Source organism: Trichosurus vulpecula, chromosome 4, assembly GCF_011100635.1.
Source record: "Trichosurus vulpecula isolate mTriVul1 chromosome 4, mTriVul1.pri, whole genome shotgun sequence".
Lineage (NCBI taxonomy): Eukaryota > Metazoa > Chordata > Mammalia > Diprotodontia > Phalangeridae > Trichosurus > Trichosurus vulpecula.
Window position 1 is genome coordinate 221,135,312 of NC_050576.1, and position 19,378 is coordinate 221,154,689.

The window sequence follows — 19,378 nt, forward strand, 5'->3', positions numbered from 1 at the left end:
TCCTCTTGAGATCAGACCCTCTACTGGAGGCCAAGTATACATAGGGAAAGACCTCGTACTTCAGTTACCTTTTTTGATCTTGAAACATCCTGAAGACCAGCAACAGAGACATCTGGGGAGGAAAGTACTGAAATAAGAGGCCAGAGTGGGGGTAAAATTCCCTGTTTTACTGCTAACTTGATGACCTGGAACAAGCAATTTCCTTTCTCTGTGCTTCCATTTTCACATCGGGAAAATGAAGGAAAAATCCCTGTTACCCCAAACCATCACTTGAAGGTGCCACAAAGGTGAAATACCATTCACAGCTTAATGTGAGGACTATGCTTGAATATTACAGCATATCTTATTCAAAGCACTTTCATGTATATTATTTTATTTGACCAGTCAGTCAATAAGCATTTATTAAAATCCTATTAAGTGTCAGACACTGTCCTAGACCTCAGGGATACAAAGCCAAAGAAGAGACAGTCCAGGCTTACATAATTTACACCTGATGAGGGGAGATAACATGTACACATGGGCAAAATTAATAAAAAGTAAAGGGGGAGGAAGGGGCACAAGCAACTGAAGGATCAAGAAAGGCTTTTTTGGTGCCTGAGCTGATATCTGAAGGAAGCTAAAGATTCTAAAAAGCAGGGGTCAGGTGAGGAGGGGCTGCAGCCCAGGAAGGGGAGACAGCCTGGCCAGGGCAAGGAGATGAACAGCATGGTTGATTTGGCAAGACTCCACAGAGTGGAGGAAGCAAGGCAGGCTGGAGCCAGGTCATTAAGGCCAGAGAAGTTTGTACTGGACCCCTGTGGGACAGGAGGAAAAGGTGTTATTAATCCCAAATAACAAAAGGGGAATTTGAGGCCCATAAGGGCATTACTGAAAATCATACAGCTAGTTAGTGGCAAAGCTAGCATAGGAGAGCCTAGGTCCCTAGCCATCCAGAGCCTAGTGCCCTTTCAGAACAATGTTCCTTGAGGGCAGGGGCTGTTTTGGGCTTACTTTTGTCTTTCTAATCCTAGCACTTAGCAGCATCTCACATATTCCATTTAAGTGCTTAACTAAATGTTCGTGGAACTGAATTCCGGGAGACCACATTCGTTCAAAGTCTTAGTAAACTATATAGCTATGTTCAGATTTTTTACTCAGTTTGGTAAACGAAAACCCAAATCTAAACTTAGAAAATGGATAAATTACATCACAAAGTTTTTCTGATTCATAAAATATTTATCATAAAGTTTCTTTAAATAGTGAGAAAGTGCCTCATCATCCTGCTTTTTTAAATGAAATCGACTTGTGAAAAACTTTTCTGGAATTTCTATATTACATGAATTAAAGTAGACCTATGCTCAGTTTGTCAAAAACTATTCCAACAAATACCATCGCAACAAAACTTTCATATAATCTAACACTCAAATTCTAGCAAGACCCAAATAATTTCTAACAACATGATATTAAAAAGAAAAGGTGAAATGATTTTGAACTTAGATTACACTATAATCTTATCTATAAATTTTCATGTATTCCTCTGAATCCTTATAAGAGTTAAGTGATCTCAGTATATTTTGGTTTCCAACTAGATGGTAAAATTCTCCCATGGTCAGGAACTCTCTTCTGTTTCTTTTTATTATCATTTATTAGATTTAATAGAGAGGACAAAGCGTTTTCTTTCAAATGTATGTGGGGTGGGGGGAGACTATGGGAACAAAGAGGGGTTGAGGGCAGAAAAATACCAGCGGCTGGAAGGATCTGGTGGTGGTGACAGACTGAACAGCAAGCACATCTAAACAGAAGGGACAAGGATGCCAGTTATGCCCTGCTCACTCTTCCTTCCCCAGGGGCTTCAATGACCTTCTAAGAGGGAGCAACAAGGTTTGTGCTGGGTTGTCCTGCAAGGCTTGGTGCCCCAAAGCAATGGTATGGACAAGGGAATCACTGAGATAAACAGCAATTCAAGAATATACACATTCCTTTCTATTCCATACAACTGTTAAAACACAAGGCTGCTTGTTCACCAAAGGAAATAAAATTCATCCATCAACCTATCCTATAATGGGGGTGGGGTGGGGGGAGAGAATCTTAGGGGGCTGAGTTGAGCTGTTATCTCAAACTGGCTCCAGTCAAGGACCTACAGAAAGACAGACCAGAAAAGGGAGATTCTTGATACAATGTACTGACCCTTAGGAAATGCCTTTGTCTATAATAAATCTCCACCCCAACTCAGTTTCTAAGTTCCAGGGTGAGGTTCAGTTATACTCATAAGCCCCTACAATTAACTGGGAGCAGAACACACAGCCATGTCCTGTCTTTTCTCTCCTCCTCTCTATCCGCCCCCCGCCCCAACTCAGCTGCAAAAACATCCTAGTCTCCCCAGGCCTTGGGGCCCCACCTCCTGTGGGGCAGAGGGAGTGGCAGGAGAGCACACTAGTCCGGGAAAAGGTGAGACACTGGAAAAGCCAGTCAGGTGTTTCTATTCCAACTGGAAATAGAGAGTAGTCACTGAGCATTTATCAGACCAGTTTCAGGGAAAACAATCCACCACCGCACAGTCAGAAGTGACAGATGGGGAACCTCCCAACATGCTGGCTGGCCCTCGGTAGGCTAGAGGGAAAAAAGCCGGCCCAGAGCAGCACCAGATACGCCAAAAGAGTGCTCTAAGTTCGTGTATGGTGCACAATGGCTCTAGCAGCAGTTGTAGATACAGAATGGGGACTAAAATTTACTCACTTTCCTCTGCTTCTCTTTGTTCTCAGCAATAATACCACCAAACCTAAACCTTCTTTTGCACGCATCCCACTAGACTAACAAACACCTCCCTGACGGATCCTACCATCCCTGAGAAAACCCAGTGCCCCTAGTCAAGTGCAAGCCTGGTCACTGACCAAAGAATACCTGGGATGCCCTCCCAAGGTCTGGACCATGGGCAATTAAAGGGGCCTCCAAGAGTTGGCATAACCTTAGAGATAGATTAACCTGCATGAGAAGCACTTCCCTTCAACAGCAATGATTAAGAGAAAAACTAGGGCTAAAAACCAAAAGACCTAACCTCCAGTGTTGTCATCATGACTGCACGATCTATAAGATATGGAGGTGTATAATCAACTTCACTTATTCAGAAGCCAGCTGCCAGCTGTGCTTGGCACACACAACTACCTTCCAAGAACCAGAAAGCCAAAAGAAAGTGCCTCCAAGGCTCAAAATAGATGATACAAAGTCTATGCACTTTACTCGTAAGTAAACCCCTGAAACCTTAACACTTTTACTTGGTTGGGGGTTTCTCAGCAATAAAAAAAGCTGATATTCATATCTCTATTAGCTTATCTGATCCTCTCAACAAGCCTGTAGTCATACAATGGAACTCTTTCCAGAGCAGGTATTACTGTTCCCATTTCACAGATGAAGACACAATAACTTGCCTTTGGCTAAGCAACTAGTAAGACTGGAGGCGAAACACACACCAAGAGTCCAAATTCAGTGGTCTTTCTACTAAATCAAGCTGCCTCTCATTCCGATGAGACAAGAGGTGGCCAATAAGAGAAACAAGGAGGAACACCAGCAGCAAGAAGTAACAGCAAGCACTGAGAGAAAAAAACAGTATTTTAAAAGCAGATATACAAACACATGGGCAATTACAAAAGATAAAGTAGATGATTCTGATTACATGAAAAAGGAAAGCTTTTTTGCACTAACAAAATTAATGTATCTAGAACCACAATAGAAGCGGTCAACTGGGAAGAAACGTTCTATCAAATTCTGATACAGGTTTTCTTTGAAAGATATGTACACAAATACCAGAAGTATCTAAGGTCAAAAGCCATTCCCAATAAAGAAGTGGTCAAAAATGAACTAATAGTTCTCAAAATAAGGAGTACCTGCTAATAACAATCATATGAAAGGATGTCCCAGATCACTAATATAATCAAAACACAAATCAAAACAACTCTGAGGTTTAACTTCACACCCAGCAAACCAGTGATGGTGATAAGAGATGGGAACAGTCAGCACTTAAGGCTGTGGAGAGACAGGCGCGTTAGTGATGCATGCACTCACTGCTGGTAGGGCTGTGAACTAGTCCAACCATTCCAGAAAACAATCTGAAATCACGCAAATTCAATTCAAATGTCCACGCCCTTTGATCCAAATATTCCACTACTAGGAACACACTCCAAAGAGATGAATGCAAAAGAAAGGCTCCACATACATCAAAATATTTACAATAGCACTTTTTGTGGTAGCAAAGAACCAGTAATCAAGTAAATGTCCATCAGTTATGGAACAGTTTAACAAAATGGGGCACATGAGTGCGATGGAATATTATTGTACTCTAAGAAACAACAAGCATGAGTGTAGAGAAGCAGGTTAGGATTAGACTGAGGCATAGTGAAGCGGAGTCAGAAAAACAACTGAATGAGTAGAACAATGGAAGATGAAAGAACCACAAAAATAATCAAAACTGAATGTTGCAGAATTACCAAGATAAGACAGGGACGCCTGCCCCTGTTTTAGAGTCAGGGTCCAGAGGTGTGAAACAGTGCCTGTAACTTCAGCTTTCACGATGCTGATTAGTTTTGCTGAATTTTCTTAAGAGTTCTCTGGGAACGGGAAGGAGAGGGCTACCAGTGAGAAATCTAGGCAATGTAAAAATAGATAAAAATCTATTTTTTTTAAAAAGCAGATCTAAGAACTCAAAAAAGTACAGAATTCTGGAGTTCTGTAGGGATAAATGACTACTGATATTTTGAGAGTCCCTATCACACAGCTCTCTAACTGATCTTCAAAATCATGAGTCACCAAAAAGAGGTTTCATGTTATATTCCGTATATTCTGTTTATGATTTAAAAATTCATGGTGGGGAAAAAAGGTTGCCAAAGGTAAAAGGCAGAAGGTGAAAGCAGCAGTCCAAGAGCTTCTTTCTACTTTTTAAAAAAAGAAAAGAAAAGAAAGAGTCTTTAAATGATGGCTGGTTACTGTATATTTTGTAGAGTCCCATGAAAAGTGACAAGATTTTTTTTTTTGAAAAATAGTTTTGAACCTTAAAGGGGTAAGATTCAATTAACTAGAAATTTCATTTATATAAAACATCTCCTTTCCCCACAATGCCAGACAAAAGTGTCAGTGCCTTCTAAGGTGCTTTGAAACATAAAATGGGATAAATGTAAAAAGTGCTTTAAAAGTAAGTGTTCATATGTAAACAGATAATAATTGTGTTAAGGTACTATGTAAGCTAGATAGGATCTTGGAACTGAACTATGGAGATAGGGAGGAGATCCCCACACACTCTTACTACACCCAATTTTTCCTATCAAATTTCCTTGTGTGTTAGGAAATTCACTTCATGCTGGAGAACCCTCTTACCTTTGGCATGAAAGGTCCAACCACTCCGCCAGTATTCCTGTAGTTGTACCCGTTCCTGCTGCCCTAGGCTACAGACCTCACTGTAGAACTGTCTCTCTATGTGGACATAAGCAGCAGGGATGGCTCCTGCCACCCCCTTGGCCCCAAAGAAGCCATTCACTTCAGGTGACGCCAACAGAATATGGTACTCAGCCCGAGTGCCCAGGACCAGATCCATGTAGGCCTGGGTTAGGTTGAAATAACCAGTAGTAAGGTAGATCTTAGCACCCCTCTCTGCCTCTGTCAGCAGTGTCTCTGTAACAATCTCATCAATTTTAATCTCAAAGGGCTTCATCTGGATCAATGGATAAATCCAGGTATCAGGAGCTGGCCTCCGGTCACCAGATGCTGCTGCATCTTCCTGGGTCAAAAGAGAGTCACTGTGAAAGGTCTGAGCATGGAGCAGCTGCTGCCGGGTCCGAGCTGCGTTGATCACATCCATGACTCTTTTGTTGGCTGCCTCACAATATGCTGTCTGGTCTCCTAGAAAGGGACATGGGGAGATCAGTGAAGAAGGAAAAGAAACAGATGGAACTCAAAGTCATGGTTCTTTAATGTCAAGACACAGGCACTAAAGACAATAAACATCCAGCCTTTTGTATACGAAGTGGTAGGAGGTTCTGCAAATTCTCTTAACTGGTCTCTGTTGAAACCAGGAGGGTTAATCTGAGTTGACTAGTTGGGGAAAAGGGATTAAACAGATAAAATACAGGAATACAAACTATGACTTTGACCTACCTCTTTAGCACCATGTTCTATCACGTATTATAGTCTACTTACCTTAAAGAGTTGTTGTGTGGCTCATATGAGGAGATTATATGCATAGTGTTTTGTAAAACCTTAACTGCTATTGTCAGCTAAAATTTTTTTGTTTCTTTTTCTTAGACCTACGATTTCATTTGTTTAGGAATGGCCCTACAAAGGCAGTTTAGCAACTGATTTGTAACTTCTTACAGTCCTAAAGGGTTGACTTGCCATTTTCCCCACAAGCAGTACTGTCAGTATCTGTTCTACCATGCTGTCATTATGATGATGATGATGGTGAAGATGATGACAACTACTACCAAGTACTACATGAGCTAAGTGGCCACATGCCTTCCTGGGGCAAAGTGAATAAGTAAGTCATCTCTTTCCTGAATACCCTCTCAAATCCCTCCTTCTGGCTCACTTCTTCAAAAGAGCATCACGTCAGGCATCTTGGATCTCCTGAGCACAATCTCACTACTACCCACGCCTGACCAGAACACAGTGTTGCTATCTCTCTTTGTCCAAATGCTTCCTCCTTCTCTCTACGTTCAAGTCTGTCCTGTAAAATTTAGATGACAAGCGAAGAAACACGCTGACTGACTCAGGTTTGCTTAACAGCGAGACCCCACTGAAACTCAAGAAAAAGAAATGGAACAAGACAATTCTAAAGCCCAAATCTAAGCAGAGACCTAAGTCCCCTTCCTACACCTTTACAAGTAATTATAAAACAAAATCTCTTTCCTCAAGGAGTTTTTTATTTTGTAGAAGAGGTAAGGCAGTCACACAATCTCAGGGGGCTGGCCAGCATGAGGGGATGAGAAGCAGAAAATGAAACAAACAACCCAATATCTTTCCAGATAAAGAGACAGAGAGCCAACCTGGGACCCACCTGGATAAAGTCTTAAGTGAAGGAAGACTAGGGCCTAGACAACCACCAATGATTATTTTTTCTTCGATTAAACACAAATTTATTAAGTGCCAGGCACTGTGAATACAAACACTAAAAGCAAAATACTTTCCTCCCAACAATCTCTGGAGATTTAAAAACAAGCAGATAGTCTCATACTCTAGAACAAGGGTTCTTAACCTGGGTTCCACAGATCCCCCACCCAAAAAAAGGGGGGGTGTCCTTAGATTTCAGGGGTCTGTAAACTTGGATGGGAAAAATGACATTTTTATTATCATTGACATCGAACTGAAACTTAGCATTTTCTTTCCTTTATTCTAACATATTTAAAAACTTATTCTGAGAAGGGGCCCACAGGTTTCATCAGACTTTTGTGCCAGAGGTCCATGACACAAAAAGATGAACAACTGCTGCTCTAGAACTTACCGCACAGAAACACTTCCACTCCTCACAGTGATTCTGATCTTTGGTTCCTAATGAAGCCTTGAATCTACAAGAAAGGAAGTGAAGGAAAGGGCTGCCTGAAAGCAATACTTGGAGTGCTGGCAAAGAGTGGCTGGAGTGAGCTTTTGAAAGTAAGTTGAGGATGGTTTTGAAGACACAGACATCATATGTTCCTATGAGAAGAATGGCAACCTCTCTGTCCTCTTTGCCATTCCACAAACCCCCATGATACCCTCACCAAGATGCTAGTACTTGTGATTTTAACCACAAATCTTCTTAAATACAATCAGCTGAAGCCACAGGAATTGAAAGAATGTAAAAATCCCTTGGGCCCCAAGGGAACTGTTAACCACCATCAAGATTTCCCTGCCTGAAAAGAATGGAGTAAAGGGCTCTTCTATTTCACTATCTAGGCAGGAGGTTACATACAGACTCATATGTAGTTAGGAGCTGCAGAAGTCCTTATATGCCAGTGGTCTGGAAGGGAAATGCTCCTGAGCAGTCCAGTCAATGCATCACAAAGATAGTTGTTTACCAGAGCAGTTTCCTATAAGTGCTGGGCAGGCTCCTGGCTCACTGCCCTAAGCACATAGCAAAGAACCCATACTGTTCCCACCCATGCTGGTGCCAGATCTTTACCACAGATTCTGCTCTGGCTAGGCTCTAGTGACTGAAGTTTCCTTCATTCAAAGGCCTGGACCTCTTTCCTGCAGAAAGCTGAATGAAGAGGCAACACTGAACCACTGCACATTCCTAGGCCTACAGCGGAACTATTTTGATTTTCAAAGTCCAGCATCACCAATCCTAATAGTTCCCCTCATCTTAATTTCCAATGATACTCAAAAGGGTCAGGAAGAAAAAAAGACTACCATAATTTCATCTTTCAGGAAGATAGGCTGATAAACTGACAAGGGCAGAGACCAAACTGGTATGGAAAGCTACAAACAACACCAAATTCTATGTGTAAGCTTGGTCACCCTAAGACCAAGCAAGTTCTCTTCTCCAGTGGCCTTATAGATACTAATAAGAAGCATTAATATGCTACTAAGCTTGCTGGCTCTCTCTGCATTCCCAACTATCTCACCTGTTGGAAATATCAAAAACCAAGGTCCTGTGTAAATCAAATGGTATCTTATTCACTGCCACTTTAAAAAGCAACAAGAACAAAATCATCCAACTCAAAGCCACACCAGAGGGATTTATTTTTATCAAGACTAAGATTGCAGCAGAAAATTCTGATTTAAGTGTGTCTCTGAATCCCCAAGAGATGAACAGCCTTTCTCTACTCAAAAAGCTAAGAATCAGAACATATGTTGGCAACATACTCCAAACAAGCAGGTAACTCAGTCTGTTGCTTCTCATCCCTGCCCAGCCAAAACCTCGGCAAAGTTATACAGCACAATCCCCCTACCTTTGTAAGGATGTACCATCCCTTCCACCATCTGTACAGTGTCATCACCCTGAAGCTGTAAGGACACATCTCCTACTGCATTCACAAGCTCTGTGAAGAAGTCAGCAATCTCTGGACAGTCCTGCAGAAACACATAGCGGTCCTGGCGATTGGTGAAGTAGGAGTCACTCAGGTTTGCACTAGAGGGAGGGAAACAGAGGGTAAAGATCCTTTCTTCTAAACACCTTGGAACAGCCTTGGAACCATACTTGATTCTACACTCTCCCTCACATCTGCTCATTGCCAAGTCTCGTTGTGAAGACAGAATCAACTTTTCCCCCTTTGTCCTCTTTTCTCCACACATACAACCTAATTCAGGCCCTCATCATCTCTTGCCTAAACTATCAAAATAGCTTCCCAACTGGCCTTGTACCTTCCCACTTCAGTCCACCTTCCACACAGCTGTTACTGTGATTTTCCTAAAGTCTAACCATGTCGCTCCCTTGGCTCCCCTTTGCCCCAAGGATCAAATGCAAACTTCTGTGGCATTTAAAGCCCTTAGACACAGGCTCTACTCTAGCTTCTCAGTATGTACAGTATATTACTCCCCATCACAAACTCTATAGATAGTCTAGGCCAGGCCAGCACAACCTGAGGCCCATAGGCTGCTTGCTGCATGCCAAAGGATTTCCTCCTACATACAAAGGATGTTTTCCTCTACAATTTTTGAGGGCCGACCAAAATCTTTTGGCTTCATGCAGGCCTGGTCTAAGCAAAGTGGCTGCCTTGCTGTCCTTCACATACAACATCAACTCTGCACCAAGGTGAAGGTGCCCCTCTCCTCACTTCCACTTCTTAGGATCCCTCCTCCAAAGCTCAGCTCATGTGCTCCCTAATTTTCTCATTCCCTCCGCCTACTTGCTAGAGCTTATCACCAAAAGTTACCTTATATTTATAACATATGTGCTTTTGTTTGGACATACTGTCTCTCCCAACAGAATAAAATGTAAGCTCCTTGAGGGCAAAGACTATTTTATCTCAGTATTTCCAGTCAGTTAGCCAATCAACGTTTATTTAGTTCCTACTATGTGCCAAGCATTGAGTTAAATGCTAGAGGTAGAAAGAAAGGTGACAGGTCCTGCTCTCAAATAGCTCAGTCTAATGTGAGAGACAGAATCCCAATGACTATGAGCAAACAAGCCATATACAGGATATATTGGAGCAGGAGAGGGGAAGCTGTATAAGAGAGGTTGCCTGTAGCAGATAAGATTTTAGCTGTGACTTGAAGGAAGCCAAGAGGTAGAAATGAGCAGTGAAAGGACTGCAAGCATAAGGGGCAGCCAATGAAAATGCCCATAGTGGGGAGATGGGAGCGTCTTGTTTGAGAAACAACTGACACTGACTGCCAACAAAGAGTAAGAAGGTGGATAAAGTGCAAGACAGGAAAGACTGGGGGCGGGGGGGGGGGGGGGGGCGGGTCATGAAGGGCTTTGAATGTCAAATAGAAGTTTTTCTATTTGGTCCTGGAGGTGGTTGGAGCCATAGGAGTTTATGGAGCACGGAACAGGGGTAACAATGTCAGACTTGCCCTTTAGACACTTTCGACAACTGGATGGAGGATAGGAGAGGAGAGAGACTTATAGCTAGACAGCTAGTAAGCTATTTGCAATAGTGCAGGCAGAGCAGATGAGTGCTTACACCAGGGCTGTATGTCAGAAAACGGAAGGGGACATTTCTAGAGATGTTACAAAGGTAAGATTGATAGGCCTTGGCAACAGATTTTATATGGGGAGTGAGAAGGAGCCTGGCATACAACGACATTTAATGATTCTTGTTCACTGACTGATCATGCAGAAAAGATATCCTCCTTGATGACCTAGCCTAGCACCAGGCCAAATGGAAGAAAGTTGGCCAACTCAACTCTAGATACTCCAATAACTAAAATATCTGAATGGGTACAAATAAGACAACACTCACCTTAAAGAGCTCACTAGCTTGCTGAGAAGATAAAACATAACCACATGAAAAGCTGACAGAGCAAAGAAGTACTAAATTGCACTATAGATCACTGTTTCGGAGTGGTCATATGGGAAAGGCAGAGTTTAAACTGAACTTTAATGACTGGATAGGCCAAGAGGAGTACTGGACTCCTCTTAGGTATTCCCAGTGGAAGGAATGGTACGAGCGTAGTCCTGGCATTTTTTTAGGACTGGGATAGCAGGCCATGAAGAGAGGTCCCTTCATAGTTACATCTCCCAATAACAGAAAAAAAATATTTCCTAGATCATAGAGAAGATCCCATGAGCTGCCAAAGGAAGCCAATGCTAAGGAAGACATCTAAAGTTGGAACATGAGGGAGAGTGAAGAAAGAGGTTTCCTAAATCTCAGGGGAATTAAAGATCTCTCTTTCAAAGCCTCATCCTTTCCCCCAAAGTAGTCCTGAAAAAAACCAAGGCTCTGATGACACAGTAGACAGAAGCTAACTCACCCACTCAAGATCACACTGTTGTCAAAGAGATAAACTTTAATGTGCTGAAGACCAATGGTCTCGTTGAAGCGTTCAGGAATAAGGAGACGGAGGAGCCCACGAAGGTTTGGAGTGTGGAAGAGGGAGACACGGACCTGCTCTGGATACTTCCTCAGTAACGGGAGCAGCATTGTTCTGGAGTTCTTCCTACCTAGAAATGAGGACAAAGCCATAAAGAACAGTAACTTGAAAGGGGTCCCATTGACTCCAGATGCCAATAAAACTGCTGGTCAGGATCTAACTGGCAATCTTACCACCATCCAAGTTGTTTGCCTCAAGTTTCTCAAGCCAACTGGTGCTCATTCTAGCCAGGGAATCCTCCCCCACCACATATTACAACATCCACCAGATACAGAAGAGATGAGATTGTATGGGTATGTGATAGCTGCACCTCTTTCCAAGGACAGTAAGAGAACAGTGGGATTTTTTTTAAGGAAAAGCTCAGAGGAGAAGAGGGGAGCAATACCTACCTCTTGAACCCCGAGTAAAATCTAAGAGAATGGAGACTTTGAGGTCTGAAGAAAAATTTGCTTGGAGTGACCTTTCTAGACTACTTTCTATACAATCCACCTATTAACAGAAAAAACCCAAAGAAAATATAAGGACCCAAATAATATTTAGATACTTGTAAACCTTGAATGCTATTGATACTGCAATGCTCTTTAAGCACAGACACTGAAATCACAGATACACTATTGGTTTTAGAAAAAAAAATACCACAAAAGGTCAACCAAAACAAAAATTTCATAAGCAGGCACCCAATACCATAATTGCTTAATTTATGACAGTCAGAAAAGATAGAGGATTATACGTCAGAAGGCACGTTTCCCAGATAGTATAGATGCAACTTCTTTCAAAATTACTTCTAGGATTTAAGCTCTCAAATACATTACGCAACCTGTCAGATAAAAATCTATAGAGAAGTGAATCTATAGGGAATCTACAGAGAAGCAAAACAGGCTGCCATGTCTATAATATTATTCCATAAATATTTATTAAATGAATTAACCCAAGATACAACATGCCCACCTCCTTAGGTCAGAGAGGATATTGCTTAAATGAGAACAAACAGGGTTTCCAAGCTTTCAATTTCCTGCAGTGCTTCTCAAAAAAAGGGGCTCCAAACACAAGAATGGAGCAGGATAAAAGAAGCACTTAGGCCAATTCACCTTTTCACATTTAAACTCCTCCCCCATTTTCCACTAATGAGAGAGACTACCTGTCCTGAGTACCTAAACAAAAGCAAATTTTAAAAAATTTACTATTAGAAAAAATGCCTAGTTCAATACTCCAAGTCACAAAACAAACCCAGAGGGACAAATCTAAAAGGATGACCTCTACTTTGGGTTCATGATAAAAGCTGCAGACTCAATCTGCATAAAGGGATGTATTTACATTCTATACAACTAATCATCTCAGTATTTCCCCATGTTAATAGGCAAACATGGCACTGTAATGTAAAAAATATTACTGGCTGTTTAAAAGTTATATATGTGTACGTATGTGTGCGTGTGTATACACACACACACACACACACACATATATACACATAAATCATACTACATCTAATTCATACTATCAAGAAATCAAACTGATCAGATCTGATCTGTATTTCTGTTAACACTTATCTAGCATATGGAAGCCATCCTGAAAGGCTACTATTCTAGTAAATGGTATGGCTAGGAAAAAATGAAAGGATAAGATGGAAGACAATCAAGTACTTCTCATCCATTCCTCCATCATCTCCAGTCACACCTCCATCTAACCTCTACTTTTGTACCTTGAGGTACAAAGTAGATGAGAGTTCAGGTCATAGCAACTTTTGTCCTTTGACTAGAATACAAACTTTATACTAACTCTTATGACATCTGAGATAATAGGGTCTTGAGTCAACTGTGTGAGTTTCTAACTATTAACTCTAACATTGGGGGAAACAAAGTCACCGAGTTTAAGGAAATGGTGCATTTTGATATAGTTTTGATGCAGGACTACTTTCCCAAAACACTTACCAGTTCCTGTTCCAAAGGACCTGTCCCAAGGTACAAAGAGGCCATCACTACACGCCTTTTGGCTGTCTTTATCTGTCCCTTTAAAAACAAACCAAGACAAAAAACTGAATATAAACACTCAAGATCCCTGCTTTTTATAGCTTCTTCTCATTTCTGGCCTAAGCAAACCCATACTACAAAAGACAAACCAGAACTCCCTTTATTATCATCAATTAATATTTACTACATGGCTATGGTAAAAGTTTTTAATAGAGTCTACAGAGGTTGATTTAGAATGACCATAATGTTCCTTGATCCTTCTGGCATGTAATTCAAATCATGCCCACACAAGAACAAAAGGAGAAATAAAGGAGGCATTTGGGTCCAAAGTGGAATATATATTTGTGTTCCTAAAAGTAAAACTGAACAGAAAAACTTTGAAAAAAAATCACAAGCTTTTGGCACAGAAAGGAGTGGGTGTCTATAATCTATATAGTCTTGTTTTCCCAGTCTGATGGGATGGTCAGACAAAACTCACCCCAGACAACTTACCTTCATGAGCTCAAAAAACTCAGCTGGAGAAGATAACACCTTAACGTGAGAGCTAGAAACACCAAACTCTGGAACCAAGTTTCTTATCCACTGAAACCTGTGTACCCCCTCTGGACAGAGGCAGCAAGGTGGGGAGGTAACCTGAGGAATAGGTGGGGACAACAAGGGAGCCAAGAGGAGCCATGGTGACCTAAGTAAAAAAAGAAACAGTTGTTACATTCTACCACATATTCCCTTCAAGTTTCTCCAGAGATGATCAAGGGAGGCAACACAACTGTGGGCACATTTCAATAAGAGTTTTTCTTGGCCAGCACTGGAACCACTGGGAAATCGGGTAAGAGAAGTGGAAGGGAGATGCAAATAAGGAAGGGGAGATGGAAAGGAGCATTAAAGCAACTAAGCACAAGAAAATGAACTGTGGTTTTTGTCTCACGTGTTCAATTTTACTTCAACCAAAAGATTCTATCAAACAAAAGTGCAACATATCCTATCTATGTACTTGCTTATAAAGCACTAGGAACAAATTCAGAACCCACAGAAGACACTGTATGTTTTTAACACCAGTCCCTAACAATCTGAAATTCACCTCTCAGAAAACCTATCCAATTTACACACTGAAAGATGCCTAGAGCAAGGGAGTTAATAAGTCACTAGAGATGCCAAAAACCAAAGCTGCTTACATGACCCAGGCTACAGACTGGTTATTTTCTGATAGCATGCAAAGGTGCAACAGGCAAAGAACCTAATTATTTCTTTAAAAGTTAGATTTTAAGCAAAAATTCAGTTGCATCTAGGGTTGAGGAGGAAAGCAACTCAACAATGGACTACAGGAATTGCCTCTTTCTCATTAGAAATATCATTTCAGGCTCAATTGCGTTGTGGTGAGTCACCTCTTAGTCTCTCGCTGACTGATTCTGACCACACAATTCCACACCCCTAACAGAACTCTTCTCAAGAACCTGAGAGTATGAGTGACAGTGACTAGTTCTGCCAAACAGAGCAGGAACCCTGGTCCAATCTTTATAAGACAGAGTCTTGGGAGAGAAACAAAAGCATCACAGGTGGGACCCATTCTGTTTCATGATTGCTGCAGCTCATCCGTTAACAGGAAAATCCTCATCAGCACTGACCTTCTATGATCACAAAAGGAAAACTGGGGGAAGGATGCTGAAACATCCCAAGGCCTAGATGACTACAGATTCCAGGAAGATGATTTCAACTTACTTGCTTTACAATAATGCACTAAGCTTCCTAAGGTCTGTAAATACCTTTGCATAGAACCCAGATGCCTCACAGATAACTTTCCCAGAAAGCCCACCAGTTTGTCCAATTCATCAGATAATGGGGGTGGAAACCAGACTGCAAAAGGTTAAAAAGGGAGTGGGAAGTAAAGAACTGGAGGCAACATATAGCTTTATCCGTATAGGTGTTTAGCTGTGAAAGAAAGAAGTACAGTTATAAGTTTGAGGGGGATGGTATGGTCAAGTGAAAGTTTTTTTAAAGGATGAAGAGATGTGGGCATGTTTGCAGGCAGTAAAGAAGGAGCTAGTGGATAAAAACTATGCTTCAAAGAGGCAGGTCCAAGAATCAAGGATACAAGTAGAGGAGTTGGCCTTGGCCAGGAGAAATCCATCTCTTCCTCAGAGACTGAAGTAAAAAAGAGGATGATGACATTTAGAGGATTTAAGGTACAGAACGGAGGAGGAAAGAACAGGCCCAACAGATGGCCTCTATTTTCTCAGTAAAGTATAAGATGTTTCAAGTTCTGTTCAAAAGGAAGTAGGGAGTAGGTAGTATATGAAGCTTGAGGAGATATAGGAGAGGGCAGTAGAGAGTCAATCAGGGAAGAATAAGAAAGGACTGCTGTGAAGCAATGAAGACTGAAATGGTATTAGACAAATTTCCAGTCCAGTAGTCAGGATAGTACTACTGCGTCAACAATACTCAGCAACATGAGTAGAAGTAGAAAAGGCAGATGAGGATAAGGAGTTACCCAGGTTTGGGGTTTATTAAAACAAGATCAATAAGACAAATGGGAAAGGGATTCAAGGGTAAAGGACAATGTACTGATTAACTAGAGTCAAGACGGGAAAAGGATCCTGGACATCGATGATAATCTCAGAAATCAGGGCAGACTACACTGAATGGAAGTCATGATGAGAAGGTTATGATAGAGAGATGAAAGAATAAGAAGTTATGCTCTGAGAAGAAAACTGCTGATTTCTGAAATCCTAGAAGTCAAACAGTTACTAGTGATGACAACAGCAAAGTTATAACTGTCCCTGTGATGGATGAAGTGGAGTAAGGGTGATCATGGGAGTGGAGGAAGTTGGTAACTGGGAAGCCGGTGTCCAGAGGAATTATCAGCATATACATTGAGATCCCCAAATATACAGGCAGACTATACATGAGCCAGGTGCTCTCAAAGACGCAAAACGAAGGCGAATAATCTGAGCGCTATGAACAGGATAATATACAGTGAACCCGAAAAGAGGAAAGGTGTCTCAATAATGGCAGCAAAAGGTGTATCTGAAAGTGGCAGTGAGAGGTGGCAAATCAGACTCTTCTTGCAGCCCAGCTGTGTTGGGGGCCACGAGAAGATCCACCTCGCAGTACTGGAGAGGGTGACTGGCAACGGAGTGTATATTCTGGAAGAGTCAAACTTCTGTAACTGCCTAGTTACTACTGCAGTTACAAATGAAGTACACAACCAGGGAAGAGAAGACTTACGTAGAAGTCACAAACAATACAAGGTAGTATGAAGTGCTAAAAATGGATGTGTTTTTAAGGCTTTAAATATAGAGAAAGAAAAAATGTAAAGTATGGCTAGTTAATAGGAAAAGTTTCATAGGACTCAAGGTAGGACCTGACAGATTTTTAGGCTTCCCACAGGAGAAGGGACAGCACTGCAGACAGAATGAGAAAACGTAGAGAGAAATGTGAAAAACCGGCCTCCTGTAAGTCTACCACAACACAATAAGTATTCTGAAGGGCTTCAGGGTTCACGTGAAGCACCAAGGCATAGACTAGGAGAGAGCTGCACTAGTGGGCGTGTTCAGGGCTCCTACTGGGCCTAGTTTCAAGAGACACTTCCCTCTCCTGGAGGTAACTCACTCTGGCAATGTTTCATCAGTGTCTGCAGTCAAAGTCTTGCTAAAGTTGTATGTATGTTTCTGTTGGTTTCCTATTTAATTTGTGAACTGATAGGTTTGCTTTCATTAGGGGATAGAAGGTGATGAAAGAATTCAAATTGTTTAAAAAAAAATAATTGGTAACATTTATAAGGAGCTTTAAGGTTTACAAATCATTTTATGTACATCATCTCATTTATTCTTCACAACAACTCTTGTGAGGTAGTTACTACCCCAGGCATCGTTATCCTCATTTATGTGATGACCATCCAGGTCTACAGGGGAGAATGATTCTGCAAGTTAGTAATTACATGTGACAATTTTACAAATCTAAAGGGAAGAGTGCTTTTTTTTTTTAAAGCACCAATAAGTAATTCGTACTTTAGGGAACAGTACAAGATATAACCAACAATCAATACAGCTCACAAGTCAAAATTTTGCAAATAAAAACTAAAAATCCTTTCTCAACATATATTCACTGGTTTCTCTTCTAAACCCTTTTTGCATGTTCCAAGCAGATATTATTTGTATACACACACACACACACACACACACACACACAGAACAAAAACGCATAGTGTATAGTTGCCTAGTTGCCTCTTCCAGAAGCATAGTTCCTGGGAATTTTCTCAGAAAAAGCTTACCCCAAAGCCAGCAGCAGTCCCCCATCTCAAGAATGACCACTTGCATAAACAATTCCCCTCACAGAATAGGTTTGTTAATAGAAATCACATACCCCTTTCAACAACCTAACTCCCAATGAGTCTGGAAGAAAAGGAAGATGCACCTAATTATTTTATCCATATATCAAACCTACCAGATAAAAGAAACAAATCAGAATGCACAGTTTCCACACTCTAGACTTGAGCTGACCTTAATAATTTCTTCCTAGATAACATGGCACCTGTAAATCTTTACGGAAGATGGAGGAAGAAGTATTCTAGATGTTAAGCTTCTGTCAACTTTGCCTCTCCCTCTGGCTTACTACAAAGCTGGTCAAGTTCCATTTGGTGTAACACAAAAATGAAGATGAAAGCTGGAGAAGAAAGGGAGGATAGCTAGTTGGCAGCAATGATGCTCTGGGTACTCAGAATGAGACAAGCTGCCCTACTTCACTATAAAAACCTCAGTGTGCAGTTCTAAAAGTGAAATGAAAACTGCATTCTCCAGAAATCAGCTCAGCCTCAGCCTCCCACCCACACAAAACCTGATACATTATAGGAACAGAAAAACACTTGACTTCAAAATTCTCAGGATTGCCTAAGTGGTTAGTGCTGTCTCTTGGTAAAGACTCAAACTATCAGGACAAATTTTTTATGGAATTCATTTAAAACAAAACAAAACCCTGATGCAACAGTGAGAACTGCTCTAGGGATGACTTCCCTGAACTAGACACAGATGCTATGGTCTCTAGTTCTTGACATCCTGAATTGGGAACATCTCTAATGCAGGAAGGAGAAAGTATATATTAATGACATTACCAATAATGAAGGAATAGGAACCACTACAAAATTCTTCCAAACTTTTGGAAGAACACATCTCCCCCTTCAAGCCAACCATCCTCTTAGAGGGAATCCCTCCTGACATGTTCAAACCTGGAATCCCAGACTTCTGGTGGGAAGACAATTAAGTGTCCGCACTTGTGGCTTAAACTGAGACTGAGTTAAGCTACTCAAAAAATATAAGCTCTTTTAGGTGTGAACTCAATATAATATGATGCTGTCTCCATCAGCTAATCAGATATTTATCAAAAGACTCAAAGATAGCACTAGCTATAGCCTCTATGTTGCATAAAGAGATGATAGAAATCAATCATCCTTAACTTCACTAGATCCAGAATCAAGGTTCCAATGTCCCTAAGCTACATTGTATAATGATGAGGTAAGACAAGACTTGATGGTATAAAATGCTATGGCTTGGATCTTACCCAAATCAGTGCAAAAAGATGAAAAAACAAAGTTTTTTTTAACAAAAAATCAACCAATCTTTTGAAACTGCAATCTTTTCAGAAAAGCTTTTTATAAGAAAATCCCACTATTTTCAGTAATACAAAATGAAACATACACAAGTAAACTGATGAGAACTGACAGTCATCACATTTACTGGGAAAGGATCAAGAAACTACTTGAATGTAACATACTTCCTGCAACACTATCAACAGTCTTTCCTGACTAATGTAAGACAAACCCCAAATAGGGGAAACAAGCACAAATTCCCAGAGATTACAAAAGACCAACTGCCTGCCCACTTAACTACTAACAACAGATTAAGCATGATGATGGATTTGCTAGTATTTGGCTAAATGGTGAA

General features: G+C 41.1%; 1 protein-coding gene across 2 annotated transcripts in view; it reads right to left on the minus strand.

The window, feature by feature from the left end:
- Nucleotides 1-19,378, minus strand: part of PGS1 (phosphatidylglycerophosphate synthase 1) — a 44,863-nt gene that overhangs the window by 17,946 nt on the left and 7,539 nt on the right. For both annotated transcript variants that reach the window (XM_036755902.1, XM_036755901.1), the window contains exons 2-7: nt 13,938-14,127; nt 13,407-13,484; nt 11,868-11,967; nt 11,359-11,548; nt 8,892-9,070; nt 5,344-5,865 (exon numbers count right to left, since the gene is read on the minus strand). In XM_036755902.1, coding sequence (XP_036611797.1) covers nt 5,344-5,865; nt 8,892-9,070; nt 11,359-11,548; nt 11,868-11,967; nt 13,407-13,484; nt 13,938-14,127 — 1,259 coding nt within the window. The remainder of the gene's footprint in view (nt 1-5,343; nt 5,866-8,891; nt 9,071-11,358; nt 11,549-11,867; nt 11,968-13,406; nt 13,485-13,937; nt 14,128-19,378) is intronic.